Raw genomic sequence first — 23489 nt, 5'->3', positions numbered from 1 at the left:
GAAGAAAGTTGTCAGCCATCCATGCCCTTATCTCCTCCAGGCAAACCTGAAGTGCAGATGGCAGAGCTGAGGGGAGTGTAGAGTCCATTTTTATGTATAGTTGTGTATCATCTGCGTAACAATGGAATGAAACTTTGTGTTTATGGATGATGTGACCGAGGGGGAGTAAGTAGATGGTAAAAAGGGTTGGACCAAGGACGGACCCTTGTGGCACTCCACAGCTGACTGTGTGGGGTGATGATTGGGACTGTCCTAGAGCCACATACTCCGTCCTGGCTGTGAGATAAGACTGGAACCAGCCTAGTGTGGTCCCAGAAAGTCCTACCATAAACTGGAGACGGTGAAGCAGGATGTTGTGATCCACAGTGTCAAAGGCGGCCGACAGGTCCAGTAGGAGGAGGAGAGATGGTAAGCCCTGGTCTGCAGTCATAAGTAGGTCATTTGTGACGCGGACCAGGGCTGTCTCCGTGCTGTGTGCTGCTCGAAAACCGGACTGAAATTTTTCATATATGTTATGGATGTGAAGGTGATTGTGGAGTTGGGCTGCAACAACTTTTTCCAGGACTTTTGACAAAAACGGCAGGTTTGAAATGGGTCTGTAATGAGCCAGGATGTCGGGGTCAAGTGACGGCTTTTTCAGATGGGGGCGGATAACTGCAGTTTTGAGAGCTGGAGGGACCTGACCGGATTTGAGTGACTGGTTGAGGATTGCTGTGATCAATGGACTGATGGCTGTAATATTGGATTTTAATAATGATGTGGGGAGAGGGTCCAGTGAACATGTGGAGGATTTCATGCACCTTATGATCCTCTCCACCTCTGTCTGAGAAATGCCTGAGAAGAGAGAAAATGGCTTTAATGGGTTTGTGGGACTAATTTTGGAGGAGGGTGAAACTGTGGCAGAAAGGTTGGATCGGATTGTTTTATTTAATGAACTGTATGAAATGAATTGTTCTTCTGTATTATATTTTAAGCTTTGGCAATATTGTTGTTTGACATTCATGTCAATAAAGCTGTACTGAATTGAATTGAATTGAATTATTACATAAAATGTTGTTAATATGGATGCTTGAGTGTTAGCAGCATTTTACTGATATTGCTGGTGAAGTTGGAGCTACTTATTTTGATACAGTTAAGTAGTTTAGTCCAGTGGTTCCCAACCTACAGGGGACAAGCCTCCTTTGATGGGTCACAATATAAAATTAAGGGGTTGTGAAATGATATTTGCATTAAGAAACTAATGCTACAAAACTCTACAGTAACTTATCTTTGCTTTTTGTGAAAATTGACCTCTGAGACTCTGGGCCTCGGACAGTCAACTAAATGAAATCATCTGATAAGTTTAAATGTCTAATGGTTATCAGAAACCATCTGATAAGGTGAAATGTCTGTTAACAAGAACTGTTAACAACCCATAAAGATATGAAACGTGACAAAGAGGCCCCATTGTAAGAGATTCTGTTGGAAACCACCGGTTTAATCTATGTGTTATATTTTATAAGCTTGTCATATCTGTTTAATTTAAAATGTTAATCTTAAAAGGAACTTCCAGCTGTCAGATAAATGCGGCATAGCAGAAAATGGAAACACTCTAGTAAAGTACAAACCTCTGGATTGTACTTAAATACCAAACCTGGGTAAATATACTTAAAGCAAATGATACGTTAAAAGTAGAGTTAATTTTACTCTTGTGAGAATAACTGGTACTGCTGCTATTACATGGACTATATGTTATATACGGTATGTGCGTTAATCCAAGATTATCTTAACACTTTTGGGACTGGTGATGCAATTAATTCTGTTTTGGGGTGTTTTTAAATACTTAAAGTAAAAAAAAGAACAAAGCTAGCAGAGCTCTTTTATCTATTGGTGATTTAGTATTCAGACAAATGTATTGTATGTATTTCTGACATAATAAACAATACACCTTTCACTTGATACAAATCCTCTAAAAACCCTTTGTTTTACTAACTAATGTGTGCTGCAATGTATCTCCAGTTTTGTCTGAAAGTTAACATGTATAGTTATGAGGCTGCACGTGTTTCATTGCTGTGGTTTTTAAGGAGTAACGTTTCAAACTGTTCTGTCACTGACTGCTGTCGTGCTCTGTATTGGTACATCGTGTCCTAAACAAACCAGTCTCGCTAAATTTTCAACCACTTGCCTCCACGTTTTCATATCAACTGACTTTTTAAATGATTTTATTCTTCTTTTAATATCCTCTTATAGTCATTTCTAGTCTCCTCTCTTCTACTGTGTTTACTTTTTTATGAAATCCTGAGATCATGAGTCCAAATTCAGAATCAACCTAAAGAACATTTTGACAACCAACCAAACTTTTTCTACATTGGCTTGCTTGCTGAAAAAAAAAATCTGATAAATTGTATCTCCTTACATGAAGGTCTAAATGTTTTTTCAAAGCCTGGAACATAATTATAATATAATTATGGCAGGAAAATACTAAATACCAGTCTTCTAAAAACCTTTTGGCCTAAAAAGTCTGGTCTGGTTTTATTTAGAGGTAATATTCTTGGTCAAAACCAAGAATATTGCCTCTAAAAAAGCAGAATTCATGTTATTTGTGTAACTGTGTTGTTAAGACTGTCCTCAATGGCAACTAAGGCTTACAGTACAGTACAGTTATTTACCCACCAAATATGGCAAAAAGCATGTGGACATGCCTGACACTGTTTGATCACCTTAACTCCAGGTAAAGTAAATGTTTATTCTACAGCATACAATGATATTTTAGATAATAGGATGCTTCTAAATGTGGTATCAACAGTTTGAAGAAGTCCCTCATGCAGTGGTGTATTATTATTATTTTCATTATTATTTAAGACAAAACAAGTGATGGAGTGAAAAGATCTTTACTGTGGGGGGGAAATTAATGAAAAAAAAGGCAGACTACATGAAGCTAAAGGCTTGTTGGTTACATGTACAGGACGTGACAAGGGCGAAAATAACAAACAAAAAAGAAAAAAATGGCACAAAATATTTCTTTTGATAACAAATACATGTGACATAATTGCGTTCTCTACTTTTACCAAATGACAGCTTGGATTCAAGCAAATGCTGATGACATATAAACAATATAATACATAGGTGTTTTAGAGTTAAGTTACTGAACAGTTTGTTACAGCAATAACTGTAAATAAATTGTGGTGACTGTAGGGGAGCTGCTGCCCCCTGGTGGAAAGGAATGAATCGACACACTGAGCCACGTTAACCCAACTCTCCTCTCGCCGTCCTTTTAAGATTTCTTGTACTCGATTCTCTCCACCTTGACGTCGTCGCCGATGAGCTGATAAACGTACGTCACCACTGTAGACGCCTGGATGTCCATTAATACAAAAGAGGGGATGATGTTGCTGTTGAGGAGAGAGGACAGATGTGTTTCAGGGTCAAGGTTCGGTCTGGTACTATCTGTAAACATCTCATTCTCTCCTTCCACAAAATCCATTTATTTGATAAAAAGTAGTTCCAAAAAACGTTGCTGTTAAATTTGTTAAATGTTATTTTCCAATGCTATGAGCAGCATTAAGGAAACCTCCACTGTATTGGAGGTAACTGATGGTATTAAAGCCAATATTGGCCTATATGTAGGCAGACATCTCACAACCTCAGCACATAAAACCAACCAAAAGAACCTGCATGGATGGATTCGATTAAATGTAAGAGAGAAACACTATTTTTCTTGTAATTTGACCCTTTGAAGTTTTTAAAGCAGCATTAAAAAAACTATTTTGTTGCTCTCTTATCCAAACATAAAATAAAGTAATCAAACAACCTGTAGAACAATGCAGAGTGTGTCGCCTGCAGTCGTATTTATTATCTTTTTTATTGTCTTTGCTGGCATGTGTGTCGCTTCTGTGTCACACTGTTAGTGAACGCCAAACAATATTAAATTTAAAATATTTTAAAAAATGCTTCAGTCAAGCAGTAGTCAAGGCTGTTTGGCTAAAAGTCGTGAGTTTCTCTCACAGTTTTTTGATACAGTATTTAACTTTATTTTCAGCTGACATCATAGTTCTAGTTGAACTGTATTTTTTTATTTTAAGACGCATGTGTCTGTGTTTCTAGCCTCTACCATGACGTGGGTAAAATGGATGAGAGAACACACCAAATTTGATTTGCTTAGAATACGCCGCTGGACCATAAATGACTTTCTTCTTCAGTGGTACCATTTTCTGTGCAGTTACAATACAAAGCAAATAATCACACTTCAGCTCACATCATCCCACTTCTAATTTACGCTGCTCACATGAGAAGAGTAGACGTTATTAATCTGTCCAAATTACAAATAAAAATGTCTAAGCTATATGCTGACATTTTTTTTCAGGAATCCCCGCGATAATCCTGGGTCACGGGATTCCTGTGATGTTTATATATATATATATATATATATATATATATATATATATATATATATATATATATATATATATATATATATATATATATATATATATATATATAAATAAACATGCAGTTCTAATCTGAATAAATGCTATTTTCTGATTTTCTTTTAAAAATCAGGAACAAGATGTGACAGGAGTGAAGATCCACTCCTGTGTCACTCTCTAGTATGTGCTACAAATGGCATGTCAACAACACGCTTAAATTGTCCGCACGTCCAGGCTTTGTGGTTTCAGCAGGAGGTGGATTTCATCACTCCTCTACCTTTCCAGTGCGCTGTAGGCTCCTGTGGCCGAACCAGGGTTGATGTAGAACTTGTTTTCATTCTCAAACGCCTCGAACTTGTGTGTGTGCCCAGAGATGAGGATGTCGACGTCCAGCTGTCTCTGGAGCAGCGCCAGGCTGGCCATGTCGCCCCAGGGGATCACCTGGTGGCCGTGGATGAGACCGATCTTAAACTGACCCACGGTCACCACCTTCTGCTCTGGGTAGTTCAGGTTCTGAGAGGGGATGAGAAGGAACAAGCACAGTGAGCTTTTTTTAGTTCAAAGTCGTATTCTTGTAATAATGTACTGCTGAAAACTATGATGTGCACAGGTTTAACCAGACACAGTACAGAGTGAATGCTGTGATATCGCTGTATTACAGGATGTCAGTTCTTTGTGAACTAGGCAGGTAAAACTCAAGTTGTGAGAAGGGAGTAATTACAGTTTCATTACACGCCAATTAGTCTTCAGTGCAGGCAAGAGATCCATTTGCTTCTTCCTTGCGATTAAATATTCAGCCTCAGAAATTAAGCTTTTCTTCCCCAAACTCTAAGTTTAAAAGCTCTTATTGGAAATTCTGTCAAATAAAATTCGTCTGAACTATGAAGAACAGCGTCACACCACCAACAAAGACTTCAGCCTCTTGTTCTCTTGTGAATACTCAACAAACTGCTGACATCTAAAGTTTGCAAGACAGCCCAATTAATTTTATTAAATTAATGAATCCCTTTCCTTAATTACAAACTGGGTAATGAATGTCAGTGTTTACGGGCTGCTATCAAGCCTCTAGATTATTTTATTTTTATCTACAAACACACACGGACCTCGTCGAAGTCGCCTCGGACTATGTGGACGTCTCCCGCGAGAGTCTTCAGGTAGTCATAGCTCTCCTTGGTGCAGAGGTTGCCTGTGCAGAGAATGTGCTGGATCTTCCCCGGGACCAACAGCTTCTTGAACTTGGCTGGCAGGGTGTTGCACCGGTGGGGGATGTGCAGGTCACCTAACACCAAAACCAACTGACAGCATCGCACAGACACACACAGACAGATTAGTCACCCACCGATGAGCCTCCAGAGAGTCCAGACTGTGTGTTGTAGCATCTGAACTCTGGGAAAAGGAAGTGGGCCGAGGACTCCGTCAGAACCACTGTACTCCTCAGTTAGTTATTATTCAGTTGTCTCGTATCCTCTTTAAAACCACCAAAATACTGTTTTTAAATTTTATGTTATTGCACCGAAACATCAACTTACTCCAGATTAATTCAGTGCAGTGGATAAACAGGCTTAAAGGGTAACTGTTGCTGTTTTTCAACCTGGATATTATTTTCCCATGTTTTTGTGTATGTAACTAACTGGGACAATATTTTTTTAAATTGGTCCAGCATTGAGCAAACGCAGAGTTGCGACGTAACCCTTGAGCGGAACTGCGCCCCGTCCACTAAAGTGCTTGTTTTTGCCCCTGACATGCTCAGATTGTTATTACAAGTGTTTAAAATTATAGAAAGGATCCATCTGAAGACAGACCATTTTATTTAACCAGAAACAGTCACTATATTGCTCTCATCAAAGCCACCAGACTTCATTGATAAAACAGTGATTTTACCTTGCAGAACACAGGAGTTGCTGTCTTTCTCTGCCTTGGTCGGTAAGTTTGTTTGTGTTATTACGTGACTTTAGTGTTTTAAAAGGTTAAAAATACCAAAATCTCACATGAACACAAACTAACCGATCGAGGCTGTAACCAGTGAGGAAATAAGTCTGGTGGCTTTGACGAGAGTAATAAAGAGACTGTTTCTGGTCTTACTCTTCAAAATAGGTCCATCTCTCCTTTCCATAATGTTGTCACACACTTGTGATAACAATCGGAGCCTTTCAATGGCAAAAACCAGCACTTTAATGGACGTACTTTGACGGGGCGTCATTGCCCGCATGGATTACATTGCAGCCCTGTTTCACTGCTGCAGCGCACTCACTCAATACTGGACATGTTTCAAAAAATATTGTCCCAATCAGTTACATACAAGACATACAACATGGGAAAATAGGGTCCAGGTTAAAAAAAACAAACTCTCCCTTTAATTCATAAAGTTCAAACTTGTAAATAAGCAATGTTTGTGAGTAAGAAGCTGAGGATATTAGGTGTCTGAATTCAAACTGGGTTGTGAATGTTACTTCTTACATAATAAATAGAGTCAATAAATAAACAGCCCAGGTGGGAAAATATGGATTTAGTAAACAACTGTGAATTCAGACACTCAATAACAGATGTAGGACACAAGAAAGAAATAATTATGTTTTCACACAATACAAGTAGTCAATAAGAATTTAACACCAACAAACTTAAAGGTTCATACTAAAACACAACACAAGGTTCTACCCAACACCATATATCAGTTTAGATGATGAAATGGCGCATACTGCAAACCAGGAACTGTTACTGATGAACAAAAGTTTAATGTGTGCAATTATGGGTAATAATAAAGTAATAATTACTTTGACCACATCAAGTGTTCATTCACTCTAAATATACAGCAGAAAACTTGGCAAGGATTAGATTTCCTCACCAAGAAATTGCTAATGTTTGTCCAATCAGAACAGCTTTTTATTTCTGAAGTGGAAAGCATCCATTCAATAATGTATTCCTGTTTTGAAATAGATGAGTCACTAGTAAGGAATCAATTCAACTTGTGAAACATTTTCAGGAACTTGACCTTAAAGTCTGCCTGAGTCACAGTAGATTCCTACACAGGTTCTTGAAATCTAATGTGGGAGTTTTAGGTTTCCTACTCTGACTTATTTCTAGACTATTTTGATGAGATGAGTAACATGTAATTTCTTGTTTAGGCAAGCAACCGAGAGAAGGTGTAATTAAAGCATTTAGCCTGCCAGCACAAGATGCCGGCGCTGCAATGGCTGAATTAGCAGCAGCTATTGGCTCTGAGACGCAGAAACAGCAGACTTGCACAGCTGTGCAATCCCAATCCCACGTTAGTGTGCCGGGCAGAAGAGCGAGCAGAAAACAGGGATCCTACACAGAGCGAGGGCACTTACCCGGTGACCAGCCTGGTTGATTGCAGACAGGCAAGGAGGGGTGTGAGGAGGAGAGTGGGTGAGATAGGGAGGAAGGCAGGATGTGCATGGAGAGAATGACACGAAGTACGATCAAAGATTGGGTATAAAAAAAATACAAAAATAAGAGTTGGGACAAGAAGGAAAAAATTAAATTAGAAATTAAAAAGTGAATGGATTAAGAAGACAGATATTAATCATTCAAACACAAATAAGAAAAGTTAAACGACAATGTGGTTGAAACAGTTGTTAATGGTTGATGGTTAGTGATAATGATGAAGCAAATATATAAAGTTTAAATAGCCTGACTGAGTGTGACCAAAGGCGAAATCATGTAATGGAGCAAATCAAAGTGCTGACTGGAAGTTACAGTTTTATTATAAGTTATAATCAACCCACTATGTTGAGATAAACTACGACTGGGCAATAAAACAGTCATGATAATTATCGTGATATAATTTTCTTCAATAACAATATAACAAATGTTCAATAAATGTTTGATTTAATTCATTTCAACCACGACTGAATTAGCACTTAATTTTTCTGTTAAGATATTTATTTTATTGAGGAAAAGTAAAAAAGATTTTACTTCACTTCACTCGTGCATATTTGTTGAAAAAATATTTTATCATAATTGTTCTGAAAGTTCTACTTCTGATTTGTTAAGTGATCCGCTGTTTGGAATCAAGTGTTTGTTCTGACCATAAAGAAAAGTTTAAAACCACAATTAACCTTCTGGTTTCTTTAAACTTTCACTCAGGAGCAAAAATCAACCTTTAAACTTGAAAGAAATCATGATTTGACATTTATTGTGACAGTTATCAATATTGAATGATATGACATTTTTGTCGTGATAACATTATTATTATTGCCCTGAGTTAAACTGCACAAAAACTTGTTGTTTTTCAAATATCTTGCCCCAAACTAGAGTACAACCTTTGCAAACTCCATATACAGGTAAAATATTGTTCACTTTTATTTGTAGTTTACGTCCTATCTGTGTTTGTTACTTTTCTTTTTGTAATTTATAACTGCTAAATTGAATGATCTTGATTAGATTAATCTTGTTATGTCATTTTTAAATGTAGACTTTTGATTGTTTAAATGAAACATCCATGTCAATAAAGCACACTGAACTGAGAGATAATGAATGAATAAACTAATATGACGTGCAGTTGTAGTCTTAATGCAAAATATACTTTTGTCTAACTAGCTGGTTCACCGATGGAGCCACTGACAGTTACGTTTCGGTTTGGTAACTGGGTGATAAACGCAATTATTGCTGCAGAAGAAAAGTGGCTCATGACATAAAGTAGCTATTAGCCTGTTAGCCCTGCGAGCTAACCCGATGGTAAACAAGAAAAAGTAACAAAAATGTCGTTATACCAATTAAACAGATAACAAAAATGGATGTTAAACAAACATGACAAACCTAAAGACCGCCGTGCAAATGAAAAAAGCGACTTTAGGGCTGCTTGCGGCTTGTTGTGTTGAATTTTTGGGGGGACTGAAGTGTTCAGCTGTCATGTGATCGTTGATCCATCTCGGGATGCAGCTTCACTAAAATAAACCCTTAAACTGAGACTACGTGGACGCGCTGAAACCAGGATATCAGTCTCGACTCTCGATAACTAGTCTAAGAAAACACCGAGCCAGCAAACTTCTCGAAACGCGGGCTGTAAAAGCGGTAAATTGTGGCCTTTTCGCTGTTTCATACTCACCATCTTTAATTTTGCTGTTTGCTGCTAGTCAAGTTGAGGAAGCGCCTACGCACGTACAGCGTCAACCTGTCAGCCAATGAGAAGAGAGAAGAGAGAGTACACGTCACACTACATGCAACACTTCCTTTTGTCCTTTCAAAATAAAACGAGTGAAACTTTAAACACTGACCAGGCTTTCAACTAAAATTTCAAAACCATAATGCCATTTATCAAAAAGCACACCCATTTTCTTAATTTCACTTCACTTCACTCGTGCATATTAAACTATAAACACTATCCCCCTGTTTTGACACATAATTCATATTTGTTGAACTGTCACTGTATAACTCTGCACACAAATCCCTTCAATTCAATTCAATTTGCTTTATTGGCATAAATGTCAAAATAACAATTAATTTCATCCAGTTCATTAAATAAATTTTAAAAATATATATAAAAATGCACCTACCTACCTAACTGCCTAAACGTATGTGTGTTTAAATAAAATAATAAAATAAAAAATAAACAAATTATAATTGAAAATAATAAATAAAACAGTTAACCTGTGTGTGTTTAAATTAAATAAATAAATAAATTACCAATTAAATAAACAGTAACCGTAAGTTTGTGTGTTGTGAATTAAATTCATATGGTTCATAATCCTTTATTTCTCCATGCCTACAGGCACTAACATTCAGCATTGTTCACCCAAGTCAGCACAGCTTGAGCAAAAAATTACCCAGATGGAAACACAATTGTCATAATTAATCATTTATAGTTTAGATTGACTCTCTCTGACTGCTGTTTAGATCATATTTGTACAAGAAAGCAATATGTTCCAAGAAGTTACCATTATCATCTACCGTGATATATCATTCTCAAACACAATGCCCTTGTTCCGAAAGATAAATTACATGGCTGACATTATTTTAACATTATTCTGAAAAAGATAATTATGTATCACACAAACAACGAAAGCGGGCTTTTAATTTCGAACGCAGCAACCACCGGAAGTTCCCATCGTGGGTGTTTCTGTTAGCTTGACGCTCGTCAGTAAAAGCAACGTGAGTAGCAGCGTTTCGCAGAACATTCGAGAGGTAAGGTGCGAAATAATTTCATCTCATTTATCCTCTGCTCATCTTGACGTGGATTTACCGTCGAGGGTCGTAATTCCACGGAGAAAATGTAGCTAAACTGCCCGGCGGTTAAGAATACTAAGGTTACTTTAATGACATTATCTTCGCCGACCACCCGCGTCGACACCACTTGGCTAATAAGTAACTGCGTTGTAGCTTCTGGGCTCTGGCTATTTCCTGGACTTAACCGTATGAGTGTATGTTTTTTTTTTTTTTAAGACTGTGTCGAAACTGTACTCAGACGCAGAATGTTTTTATACATGACGTTGAGTATAACGACACTTAAGTGAACTATATATTCCAGATGTCATTGTCATGATATGGCGGCGGTCAGTTTCGGCAGTTGGCCGTTAAACTGCGCCCCATTTAGGGGCATGAAAGGAACGTTTGAGAATCATCCCCGGCTTTGTTTTTAGGTCTTACATCAGCTAACGTTGAGTACATTGTACGTGACGGACGAGCCATACACCCACACCTGGTGATGCTAACGTTAGCGCTTTTTAGTCCGCAGTTTGTGTGTATAACAGTACGCTTCTCTCTCTCTTCCCGAAAGGTTCCCCCCCAAACCCCGAGGACGTTCCGGATATTATCACCCTTCTGTCTCTTGAGCCTGGCACCTGCACTGTTTGGACGCTTTGGGGTGTTTAACTGTGCATCTTTGAGAGCCCAAAAAATCACTAACCCTGCTGCAATCAATACAACACCAGCACAGGCTATCGACCACCGTTCACTGCGGCTCTTGGACGATCAGCGTTGTGTTTATGTCTTTGTTTTGCGAAAACGGTAAGTTGTAAGAACACATTTTTGGGGTGTATATTTCTGTATTTATACGTGGTGACATTTTCCTCTGGTGATAGCTGGGGTTATTGTGCGATATGTTCATGTTTTACTGTGCCACTGTATCAAAATGGCGTCTCCCAGTCCCCTCACTCGTGTGCAGTGACTGTATGACGCACTCTGCACCAAGCAGCCAGCTAAGCTAACCTAGCCTCCTTCTGAAATAGTCTCGACCTCTGCCCTTCTGAAACACCTCAGCTTGCCCCTGACAAAGCAGTTGTGAGTCATTTCATGTTTTAATCACACTGACATTGCTGAGAAAATGACTGCTACAGACTGGGTGGTTTGTGTTAACGCTGTCTGCAGGGGGAGAGTTGTTTGGCAGCAGCTGCTAGGCCTCCTGTTTTTGACCTAATAACAAGAGAAGGCCTTATGTGACTAAATCCAGTGCCCCTCATGTACGACAAAGGGCTCTAACAAAACATTTTTGTATGTATACAGCTACAAAAGCATCCTGTTTAAATGCTGGGTTGTATTTTTCTTCTTTGGACTAATCTGTCATGCTTGCTCACTGTTGGATCACATGGATATTTGCAGGATTTGAGTTTGTCAGCAGTATTTCCTAAATGCAGAGGCTTCATCCCACCCTTTTTAATATTTCTAACATATCAGGCAATGTAGGTGTTCGAACTCGAGCTTGTTTTTAGTTGAATACAATTTGTAAAAGTGACGCTGCCTTGCGATTCAGCAGAATCTTCTGGATTGATATGTCGTAACTCAGTCTGGCTAAATGGACACTCAGTAATCATTATGCACCACAGGAATCTTATTTTAATTTGTTCTTGTGGATAGTGGGCTCTCAAGAGTTCAAGTAAATTATATAATCAGGGTTTCAAATACCAATTATTTTCATTATGATTTAATCTGTATATCTCCTCCATTGGTTTGCCAGCAAATTGTGTTTATCACAATCTCCCAGAGCCTTTGTTTTGTCTGACCAACAGTCTACACACACAGTCCTGGGAACACACCTTTTAGCATTCAATGCGAGGTATAAACTAAAAATTCATGACTAAGTCATGCTGCAAAATGTACGAAGTTACTGTTTAAATAATGTCCTTCTTAATAAATATTAATTGGGTTTTTGTCCCTGTCCTCTTTCAGAGCTGTTGCGCAGCCGTTGGAACCTGTGTGGTGGAAATCTAGCCTTCAAGCAAGGAGCTTGCGGCCACAGCGGCACAGCGTTTTTCATGTCAGAGACCGAGCACGCTTGCAGTCGTTTATGTCATCCCCTCTTTTCCAGACAGAAGATCCCGAAAAATCCCCAACCAAGATCCTTTTATCTTACTGATAGTGCTAACAGCCAGCCAAAATGTCTGTCAACGTCAACCGCAGCGTGTCAGACCAGTTCTATCGCTACAAGATGCCCCGTCTGATTGCCAAGGTAACGTAGTTTGTTAATGTTTGCCTTGTCATAAATGTTCTAAAAGTTATAACACAAGTGGAGATAAATGCATCAAGTTAACTGTAACCACATTTAAGTGGCCAGGAATAATAATTAAATAAGAACTTATGTATTTTTTGGTTTTGATTGTGTGTGTTTGTATTTCTATCATCCAGGTTGAAGGCAAAGGGAATGGAATCAAGACGGTCATTGTCAACATGGTTGATGTTGCAAAGGCACTGAATAGGCCTCCAACATGTAAGTAACACCATGTGCAGTATCATTTTCTGTATGTCCTCCTCCCACCACCATTAAACCAAGCCATGTGGAAATGCTGATTAATTATTAATTATTAATTTTTCTACCGCCTTTAACGCCTGTTTTGTTTGTTTTGAAGTTATTTCCATTCCTTCCCTTTTTTTTTTTTTTTTTTTTTTTATCACCTCTAAATTTACTGTTCAACCAAACTATGTGAAGGGATTAGGTAAAATGGCACCAAACAAGTTCCCCATTTCTGCAAACAAAGCAAAACAAAGTTACTCGTTTGCCTACAAAATATTACAGCATATGTATATGAAGTACACACCATGTGAAGTTTTTGATGTTTTGCTTCTTTATTTTTTCACGTCGGAGTTATGTCAAACACTCTAAATTAAACCGGTTAACGAGGAGACCACTCATGTCTATTTAATAGTTTTTAAGTACAAGGTTTTACGGCATGAAGTAGGGCTGTGCGATATTACAATATGTAGACAGAGAGAGATGGATAGATATAGTTTGACGAAAGGAAAACGTATATCATTTACAATTATGCTCTATCGTTGTCGCAAATTCCACACTTAACTGTAATATTTTGTTGAGTGAGCGTCGCTTTGCACCGTGGTGAAGTTGGCTTTACGTTTGAATTCGATAGCTACCGAATGTCCAACATAAAACTAATATCCAAATTGAAACGGACTTCACCGCAGTCCCTTCTTCCACAAGTGCCGGTGTTGTGGAGAAGAAATTGCATTAAATATACTGGACGAGCCACACAACACTATCCAGCCACGATGTGCATGTCAGTCGGGTAACGTTTAATGACTTGCCCATGGACATACAGCTTACTTTATAGCTCCCCAAGACACGCTGCTGTTGTGATGTTAGCTGTAGCAGCAGGCGAGCTGAGAGTGTCGCTGTCTGGAGCTGCTGTGCTGCTCGAGGACGTGTCCTTCTCTCATGTTGCTGTGTCGTTATTTACTCTTATCATGGTATTTCTCATGGTGTTGGATTAACCAACCTTTTATAATGCAGAGAAATATCCCTAGTTCTACTTGGAAATGCCATATTTCATTGAATTTACAGAAAATGTTCTGTATCGGGTATATACCGTTATTGGGATATACATTTTTTTTGCCGTATTGCGCAGCCCTAGCATGAAGACACTCTTCAAAAAAATATTTTATTGGATGACGTTGTTTAGAAAGAAAAATACACTCATTGCATTGTTGATGTCTTAAAAATTGGCATTTGTTTAAGTCATACGTAACACCCCCCCCCCATTCTAACATATCATTTCTGATCGCAGACCCGACCAAGTTTTTTGGTTGTGAACTCGGTGCTCAGACCCAGTTTGATACCAAAAACGACCGTTACATCGTCAACGGATCCCACGAGGCGAACAAGTTGCAGGACATGCTTGATGGGTTCATCAGAAAATTTGTGCTGTGTCCTGAGTGTGACAACCCCGAAACCGATCTGGTAAATATTTCACAGCATGTGTGACACAGGTCCAGACAAATGTGATAACTGACTCATGAGATGAAGTAAACTGCTGTCGTTTTCTTTTTTTTCTTCTCAAAATCAATATTCTGGATAGTAAAGCAGAGATTTCCTTGTGTTGGTTTATTTGACTTGATTGTGTGGCTTTCTTTAGATCCAATGAGTGTCTTTCTTACAGCATATCAATCCCAAGAAACAAACCATCGGCAATTCCTGTAAGGCCTGTGGATACCGCGGCATGCTAGACACCAGACACAAACTCTGCACGTTCATCCTCAAAAACCCACCAGGTGAGATTTTGCTCGTGTAGTTAGTGTGGCACAACGGAAGTGGAGCTTTTATGGTCCTGCTCCCTCTTGGGTTGAACATAATGGGAACTCACGCAAACTTGATTAGAAATCTTTTTTTTTTTTGCTTCTCCAATAACAGAGAGCACTGATAGTGGATCTGCATCTGTAAAAAAAGAGAAGGAGAAGAAGAACCGCAAGAAGGACAAGGAGAACGGCTCTGGCAGCGGAGAGGCTGGAAACCAGGACAATGTCGACGCTCCTCAGGCTGTGGTGGGTTTTTCTCCCTCCCCTATTGAGCTTTTTGACCAAACCGGATCAGACAGCCAGAGTCTCTTTCTGAGCTACATTTCCACAGGTGCAAGAGTCACAGACCAGATGTGGGAGTTTCACAACAGCAAACAGAGCCTGATAAAGGTCGGACACGGGCTACTGGTTTATTTGCTTACTGGGGGACGTTTTAAGAAAATGTTTAACTGTCTTGTGGCTGCTAAAACACAAATCAGCAAAGTCTAAAGTCACTTCCAGCAGCGGTAGCGTCAGACTTTCTCGTTCATCGTTTTTGACAGACAGGGATGTAAAAATTCTATCTATTACTGAGACATTTAGCTTATTTGATTTTCCAAAATAACTGGATCACAATAACGTTTAATTTACAAAACTTACAGTTCATGGGATTATAAGGGGGAGAAAAGATGTCATGTCACCGCACGAAGCTGGCGAATGATTTTTACCTCCTCGCTGCCTCTCGCCCCTGAGGTCACATTAGCTGCTGCTTGACAGATAATCGTTATCAGTATTACTTGCTTGGCCTTCACCCACCACCGCCTCAGTCCCTCCTCCTCCTTATCTTTTTTTTAAATCAACCACCTCATAATTATTGGGCTTTCTGAAGAAACTTCAGACACTTTGCTGCCGTGGCGTTTTGCAATGGTTGCTATATATCCTTCCATTGCAATGGCAACATGGTCATTCATGTGAAATCAAAGACAACTGGACGGCTAATTAACATGTGCGCTGCCACCATCTGGACAAGGGGTCTACTACAAGTGGTTACTGACAATTGTTGCATGTGAGTTACATATCGGTCACAGTAGATCGCCCTTAGTCTTTATTTGTCACAATGGCAGACAGCCTTCAGATTTTCCATCATTGTTTGGTCCAGTGCTCCTCTTGGTCTCGTGGTTATGGAGCTTCATCAACTTGTTGGTATTTTACTGCTGGTAGTCCAGTGTGACAGCGCATGCTTACTCATTCATGCTCACATTTCCTTCAAATGGATTTTCTACTAAAGCCTCTGCTGTCTCTGCAAACACAAACCTCAATAAACAGCAGTTGCGATTAAACGATTAGACTTTTAACTCTTGTGTCCAGAGATAATTTTTTAATGTAACTAATGTTTGCTGATTTGTGGGTTAGCAAACTGGCTATAGTTGCTGCTGCTGCAAAGCGATCATGATTCGGAGAGGAAGAGACGGTCCCAGAGCCAGCGCACCAGCACCAAACAGCAATACTCGAAAGCTAACATCACAACATGTCTTTGAACTAGAAAGTAAGCTGAATGTCCGTGGACAACTCATTTAGCGTTGCCTAAGACGGAGGGGTTACAGCTAATAAACGGACACAAATCATCTAACTCAGACAGCTGCAACAGCGTTGTGTGGCTCAGCCTGAGCCACTTTGTTTGCACAAAAAATACGGTTATTGGATTAGAATAGCTTACCCCTCCTTGAAACAGCTGGTTCGGTTAGGTCAAGTGCCAGGAGTTGTCTCGCTCTATAGACGTGCATAAAAGAATAAGCACCTGGCCTCTTATTGTGTCTGACCTCTCTGTCTTCCATGTGTGTCTGGGCGTCAGGATGGAGACGACGACGATGAGGACTGGGCGGAGGAGACTACAGAGGAGGCGCAGAGGAGGCGAATGGAGGAGATCAGCGCCCACGCCAAGGTTCTGACGCTCAGCGAGGACCTGGAGAAACCCCTGGAGGAGAGGGTCAACCTGTTCTACAACTTTGTGAAAGTAAGGGGGGGGGGGGTTCCCTGACTGGATTCACAACGATCCTCTCCATGTCTACTAATGTGGCTGTAATGGAGACTTAACTGTGAAATAACCAAGCTTTAGTTCATCTCAGTGTTCTTGCAGAAAGTTGTTCTCATAAGTGTAATTGGGAGGGAAAAGTCTGTAAAATGATAAATTATGATAGATTTCCTTTTTATAAGTTATTTTATGTTAAACAGTAGTTGAGCAGTTTCCTACAAATGTTTGATATTTTTTACTCAAGTTTTTAAAGTGTTAATTCGAGCAATTAATTAATCAACTAATCATTTTAGCTACTTGTTAATGTGAAAAAGTTAAACATCTGTCAGGAGAAAGAAAATGTTGAGCATTTAGAAGTATGGAGATTCACAAATTTATTTCTATTGCTGAAAGAAAGTCCCAGTGCACATCATCATCAGGTGCTGGTAGGTCGCAGGTTATGGAAATGAGAAATAAAAAAAAACAAGCCACCGAACACTGAAATGACTTTACTATAATTATTATGACCGTGTTTTGCCTATGACTTCTCCAGGTTCTCAGTTAAATTTTCACTGTGTTTAAGCATGAAATGGTGAACATGAATATTATTTTTGGCCAGAAAGTCAAGAGAAGCCAATTAAATGTGCATTAACTGTTACAAGCTTCAAAAAGCAACATTTTAGTGAACAGTGCCAGTTTTGGCTTCCATGAGTTTATGCAACTGTTAAATTAGAATTGAACCATCCATTTTATTTTTACACTTATTTTACTTAAACAGGACTAGTTTTGTTAAACCAGTTTTGCACATTTTAATACTAAAATAATTATACAAGATTAAAACTCAAGAAGCCATTGGCGAAACGCATTGTTCGTAATATAGTAAAGTCATTTCAGTGTGAGGAGATTTTTTTTTTTTTATAAAAACTATTGCTTGTAGGTATAAATGTATGTACTTGCTTATTACTAGAATTGGAAGGAACATGAAGGCGGCGTTTAAATCTCTACATGTGTGACTGCCCTCTAACGTTACTGCTTTTACTATTTGCAGCAAAAGAAGGAGACTGGAACCATCGACGCAGCTGATAAGGAGATCTTGGCGGAGGCGGAGCGTCTGGACGTGAAGGCCATGGGGCCCCTCATCCTCAGCGAGCTGCTCTTCAACGAGAACATCCGCGACCAGATCAAGAAGTACAAACGCCACTTCCTGCGGGTAATTTAAATGATTCATGACTGCAGTAGTCATTTGTCTATTTTTGGGACCCAGTGTAGCTCCTTTATGACATTAGAGTGAGATTTGGTTAAGCGTCACATGGCTGTTTCCCCCCCCCCCCTCAGTTCTGCCACAACAACAAGAAAGCTCAGAAGTATCTGTTGGGAGGTTTTGAGTGTGTCGTGAAGCTGCACCAGGTCCAGCTGCTGGCTCGAGTTCCCATCATCCTCAAAGACCTGTATGACGCCGACCTACTGGAGGAGGATGTCATATTCGCCTGGGCAGAGAAGGTGGGTCTGTGGGGGGTGTAGATATATCCATATATTGAACTTCTGCTAGATAATACGTTTACGCAACAATTAAAGTGCTGAGCTTTTTGACCCAAGGGACAAAGAAAAAGCTTAAGCATGAATATTTTTATCCAGAAAGTCAAGAGAAACATAAATATTTACTTGTAGCAGCAATGATGCAAATAAATGTTTTATCTTGTCAGGCCTTATGTGCATTAACTGATCAAAGCAATGTTGGTAACCCTGCGTACGAAAGTTAGTTTTGTTTTCAAGAAGTGTGTAACTTATTTTACTTAAACATGACTAGTATTGTTAAACCACATTTGCACATAATACTCAAATAATTATATATATATATATATATATATATATATATATATATATATATAAATAAAAAAAAATAGACTTTTATCAACCATTTCTGTGGAGAAAATATCTTCCAACAAAACAAGCTCAAGCTTAAAAAAACAAACAAACTTTCTATAAATTTAATTTGATGCACATGTTTAAATGGACCCTTAACCGTTACTTTATTATATAATTTCCTGTGTAAAAAGTGGACAGCTAATTTTACTCGGCCTGTGATTTAAGTAGTAAAGCTGCTGAAAGGAGATAAAATAACTCTTTAAATCACCTCCACTAATAATGTGGATTAAAGGTGTCACAAGCAGAAGTGTTTGGATTACCTGAATTTACAGTATAGCACTAAATTGGATTGTCATGGTATTTAACAGACTTGCTTTTCCCTCCACCAGGTTTCTAAGAAATACGTCTCTAAGGAACTGGCCAAAGAGATCCACGCCAAGGCTGCCCCTTTTGTCAAATGGCTGAAGGAGGCAGAGGAGGAGAGCGAAGGCAGCGAAGAAGAAAAGGAGGAAGACGACGAGAACGTAGAGGTAACGGACACCGAGCTGTGTTTAATCCTACGTTAAAACAAAACGGTTGTCTGGAGAAAACAACATTCAAACAAATGTCATCTGCTTCTTAATAAACCTACTAATCAGAACGTTCTTATTTTAATTAGCTTTAAGTAAAATATTAAAATTTCACAAAAACAGCAATTAAAAAGATCCAAACCTCAAACAATAAGTTGATCTTCTGAGACCAAAACATTTGGAGCAAAGGAGAGAAGTGTGTTGTTCATAAAGAGAAATGAAAACTTCACTGCAAACCAAAAGAAAATTCACTTTGAAGTTATAGATTTAAGTGTTGGATGTCTAGTTTGGAGCTTTCATCTGCACCCTAACAGGAATAAATCTACATTATCTGCTTATTATGATAATGAGCTGCCAAAAATATTAAGGTTAAAGTTTCCCTACGCTCAAAAAGTGATTGTTTCTTGACTGTGATCTTTGACTGTTGAAGGGGGAGAGTTTCTCTGCGCTCACCTTTAAACAGTGTTCCCCCGAGGGTCTTAAGTATTAAAAGTCCGTGCTACTAAAAAGCTACGGTTGGCTTGTTGGCCCAGAAGGTTAAGGATGTGGACAAGTTGGGCCGTGGCCAGCCTTTAGATGTAAAAGCAAAACGGGATGAACAAACATTCAAGCAAATGGCATTTACTTATATTACACTTACATATTGCATTTAATTACTATACATCATATCTCGCCACGGTGTAACTGTTACAACTCATATTGCACTAGTGAAATTTTTTATTCTATTAAGTTTGCATTTTTTGTTTCATCGCATAAGAGTTGTTAATGTGACAAATATTTTATTCATTTTATGTTAGAGTACAAACTCCTCAAATTTATTGTGTATATTCAACTTGAATCTTATAATGTTTTAAATTCATGTTATTTGGTCTTTTTATTTTTTCCATGGGCTTAAAATTCAAACAGATTTTCCATTATTTGGCAGTGAAATTGACATTAAATTTCATTCTAAGCGTTATTAAAGGTCTTAAAGTCTTGAATTTAACTCTGACAGTCCTGGGGTGCCCTGTTTTAAATTAGAAAGTGGAAACTGGAACTCTCCAGTTCATAAACTCTGAGAATGGACTTAAGTTAAGTAGGAACATCTTGTGTGCAGTACTTGAAACTTTAATGGAAAAATATGTATATTAAGAGATTCTGGATTTTACTTCATGGGAGAGTAGGAGTGGATTTATTTTTGGAAAGAATTTTTCATGTAATTCAACTTTTTGTGGGAAAACCATATCAGACCTGGGGGGGGGGGGCTTGAAGACTATTATTGGGGATCAGACTTAACGTTATAATTTTAGTACAAACTTAATGAGGAAGCTTGCACTGCCTTTTCAGAGTTTTGTGTTTGTTCAGGCGTATCTTACAGCTGCATGTGTGTTTTATTCATTTGAAAACGATTTTTAGGGTGTACGAAAACGCATCGTAAGGGGATGTACAGTTAAATTTTCTTAATACAATTACAAAAACAAGTTAATGAAGGCGAGTCTTTCACAAATATGCTTTCTTTTTCTCATGTGTAACACATCGAGCGCACCATATTTCTTTAATGCAGTAGCTCCCGCACCTCTCTAAAAACCCGAAGTCACATCTCAGAGTTATAACCGCCACATCTGACTAGTCTCCATTATTGGCTTAAACCCACGTCCTTTTCACTGCATAAATTAGAATAGCAGTTATCGTCCTCTTCTTTAACAAATTGCATATTACTCGTACGTTTCTAACTCACCGTTGGTTCAAGTCGCTGTATCTCCTGACAGAACACCACAGTTGAATTTCCGCTTATGTTTGAGTTGTTAACTTCAGTAGTTAACCTGGCACGAAGCGGCGCCCTAAGCCGACAACCTTGGGAAACACTGATTATCAACCTCTTGCTCTCCAAGATGCTGTTAAAGTTAATAATGTTGGATCACTAATTCTTATTTCATAGGACTTTTGGGGGGGAAATTTGTCTAATTTTAAAAAATGAAGCATTCATTTTAAAAGTTCAATAAATGCGTGATGTTTTCTAAGTTGATGATCTTTTTTGCTGTACTGTACCAAAGGACCTGCGCCGCTGTAGTCTCATGACCTCTGTGGACAGTGTGGCTGATGGTTTTTAGGCTGTTTTTATTCAGCGCCGGTGTCTTTCTGTCCTCAGGTGGTGTACTCCTCCTCCGCCCGCGAGCTCAAAGTGGAGACTGTGAAACCAGACACACCTGAAAAAGAAGAGGACGACATTGACATCGATGCGATCTGAGAGACTCGGACCGATAATGATGCTTTTCTTGTGTTGTGGCTTTGACTCACGATACCCCGTACGACCTAACTGGCTGGCCTTTCCCCTCCTCCTTTAACCCCCCTCCCAAAATCTTCCTCCGCTTTGTGGCATGACTTAACATAGAGCTTTACTTGCTGCACATTTAACTCTGTATTTTGAGATGTATTCAGTTGATGAAATGAAGTCGCTTTGGGGATTTTAATCATGGGTGTTTGGGGGATCGTTTTGACTGCACTTCTTCTTCTTTCTTTTATTTTGGTCCCTGTATTTTTCCAGTCAATAAAGAATGAATGTTTTGCTATCCACCACACTTGTTTGTGTGATGTTCCTGTCTCCAGAGGTTGGTTTAGAAACGACAAACAGCCTAGTTTTGTGTGTCTGTAGAGACGAGCAGCTTTTTATGGATGAAGAACCTGCACATGAGGCCTTTTATCTTAAGATGAATAATGTTGAGTTGCAACTTCCAAATTAAAGCTGAAGAATTAGTTTAAGGACAGAAAACAGATGGACTGAGTTAAACCAGAAACGGTCATTGCTCTCGTCAAAGACACCAGACTGGATTGATTTAAAAACAGTGATTTTAATCTTGACACAGTTGACACAGTTACTGCCGGTCATGGTTGGTTAGGTTGTGGTGCTGTGTGAGTTGTTTTTGTTTTGATTATGTTTTAAAGTTACAAACACACAATGAAACTAACTAAACGATCGAGGCAGCGGTAGACCAAATGGGTAAAATTATTTTTGTCAAGGAAGTCTGGTGGCTTTTGATAAGAGCGATGTTGCTACTTTTTCTGGTTAAACAAAAATGATCTGTTTAATCCAAGACAATCAGATATAGTGTGAAATGAAACATCAGATTTGTCTACACATACTACTTATATGTAAACTACCTCCAAACTAAAATTTCTGGCTATTTCTTATATTTTATAATAAAAGCTATTTATTATACAATTATATAAGTGGTTAGAAAATGTCAATTTTAGCTTACGTAGGATATTATTAGTAATATTAAGGGAAAATGGATCAAATGTGTAACTTATAATGGCAAAGCTGTACAGACATTGTTACCTAAACGGCTCATTTGACATGACAACACATTTGCACTGATTCATGTGACAATAGAGTATCAAGAGAAAATTTGTATTTTAAGAAAACCAAAGGTAATGTGTACTTTAATCATGTTCTTTTAGGGGGGGTTAAAGGATGCAGAGGATTTTGAACACCGTCTTATTCATGCAACGTTTCATTGGCAGAATGAAAGGATGAGTTTTCCTGTTGTGAATCTGTGAATGTACAAATCCGTAGAAAATATTTTCCTTTGAAGCCAAATAAATTCCCACAGAGACGTTTCCGCCTGAGCGATGACGGCCCTCTCTGTACTTCTTTGGTCCAATGGGATTGAGGTCAGCCGGTTTCCTCACTTCCTCGAGCTGGACACACTGATGCGTTCAGGCGCTGTCGGAAATGTGAAGATTCACGATTCAAAACCTAAATCTGACAGGTGGTATTGTGCACATTTGGAGCTGTAATTGTATATGAACCTAACGTAGTAACTATTTTAAAGATAACTCCTCACAGATAGACTGTAGGATTGTAGAAATCAGGAGTCTTAATTGCCCCAGCACAACTACACCCAGGTCAGGCAATTTTAACCAGCCATTAAAAAAATTAACTTTTCTAATTATTTAATTTAAAAAAACAACCATTTGTTAATTTCACATTTTAATTATGTATTCTGCCTGCCTGGTAGGTGTATAGGTGGATATATTTGTCCACCCATATTATAGTCAGGTATTTTATTCTGGTGGAAAATAAATCTTTTCAACATATGTCTGTAAAGGTTTTCAGTCATCCAGGTCATAGTTATCCAAGGAAGGATAAAATCAAGGGTAGCTGGCCTAGGTTGAAGATGTTGACCTTTTCAATATAGT

General features: G+C 38.7%; 2 protein-coding genes across 6 annotated transcripts; one reads left to right on the top strand and one right to left on the bottom strand.

The window, feature by feature from the left end:
* Positions 1–3017: 3017 nt before the first annotated feature.
* On the bottom strand, positions 3018–9589 carry vps29 (VPS29 retromer complex component). Of its 2 annotated transcripts, XM_046062022.1 has the most exons (5): positions 9475–9576; positions 7736–7747; positions 5510–5701; positions 4684–4919; positions 3018–3371 (listed from the first exon to the last, which is right to left on the bottom strand). In XM_046062022.1, the coding sequence occupies exons 1-5, from the start codon at positions 9475–9477 to the stop codon at positions 3254–3256; spliced, it is 561 nt and encodes a 186-aa protein (XP_045917978.1). In that variant the 5' UTR covers positions 9478–9576; the 3' UTR covers positions 3018–3253. The 2 variants fall into 2 exon arrangements, with proteins under 2 accessions (XP_045917978.1, XP_045917979.1); XM_046062023.1 differs by lacking the exon at positions 7736–7747 and having other exon boundaries at positions 9475–9589.
* An 853-nt stretch (positions 9590–10442) lies between these two features.
* On the top strand, positions 10443–21864 carry eif5 (eukaryotic translation initiation factor 5). 4 transcript variants are annotated; one of them, XM_046062019.1, is made up of 12 exons: positions 10443–10550; positions 11143–11372; positions 12531–12810; positions 12987–13068; positions 14378–14550; positions 14750–14861; positions 15001–15131; positions 16717–16878; positions 17924–18085; positions 18211–18375; positions 19131–19271; positions 21439–21864. In XM_046062019.1, the coding sequence occupies exons 3-12, from the start codon at positions 12739–12741 to the stop codon at positions 21535–21537; spliced, it is 1299 nt and encodes a 432-aa protein (XP_045917975.1). In that variant the 5' UTR covers positions 10443–10550; positions 11143–11372; positions 12531–12738; the 3' UTR covers positions 21538–21864. The 4 variants fall into 4 exon arrangements, with proteins under 4 accessions (XP_045917975.1, XP_045917977.1, XP_045917976.1 ...); XM_046062021.1 differs by having other exon boundaries at positions 10541–10555; XM_046062020.1 differs by lacking the exon at positions 10443–10550 and adding an exon at positions 10643–10786.
* Positions 21865–23489: the final 1625 nt, after the last annotated feature.

Source organism: Micropterus dolomieu, linkage group LG11, assembly GCF_021292245.1.
Source record: "Micropterus dolomieu isolate WLL.071019.BEF.003 ecotype Adirondacks linkage group LG11, ASM2129224v1, whole genome shotgun sequence".
Lineage (NCBI taxonomy): Eukaryota > Metazoa > Chordata > Actinopteri > Centrarchiformes > Centrarchidae > Micropterus > Micropterus dolomieu.
This window is presented reverse-complemented; position numbering and strand designations above follow the sequence as displayed.

What these genes read in the sequence shown, in the direction of transcription:
- vps29 (XM_046062022.1), bottom strand. An exon ending in TCCGAGGCGACTTCGACGAG is followed by an intron (nt 4,920 to 5,509) that starts GTCCGTGTGTGT and finishes ATCCCCTCTCAG; the next exon opens with AACCTGAACTACCCAGAGCA. An exon ending in GCCTACAGCGCACTGGAAAG is followed by an intron (nt 3,372 to 4,683) that starts GTAGAGGAGTGA and finishes TCTCCTCAACAG; the next exon opens with CAACATCATCCCCTCTTTTG.
- eif5 (XM_046062019.1), top strand. Translation starts at nt 12,739, where the DNA reads ATGTCTGTCAACGTCAACCGCAGCGTGTCAGACCAGTTCTATCGCTAC. An exon ending in ACTGAATAGGCCTCCAACAT is followed by an intron (nt 13,069 to 14,377) that starts GTAAGTAACACC and finishes TTCTGATCGCAG; the next exon opens with ACCCGACCAAGTTTTTTGGT. An exon ending in ACAACCCCGAAACCGATCTG is followed by an intron (nt 14,551 to 14,749) that starts GTAAATATTTCA and finishes TCTTTCTTACAG; the next exon opens with CATATCAATCCCAAGAAACA.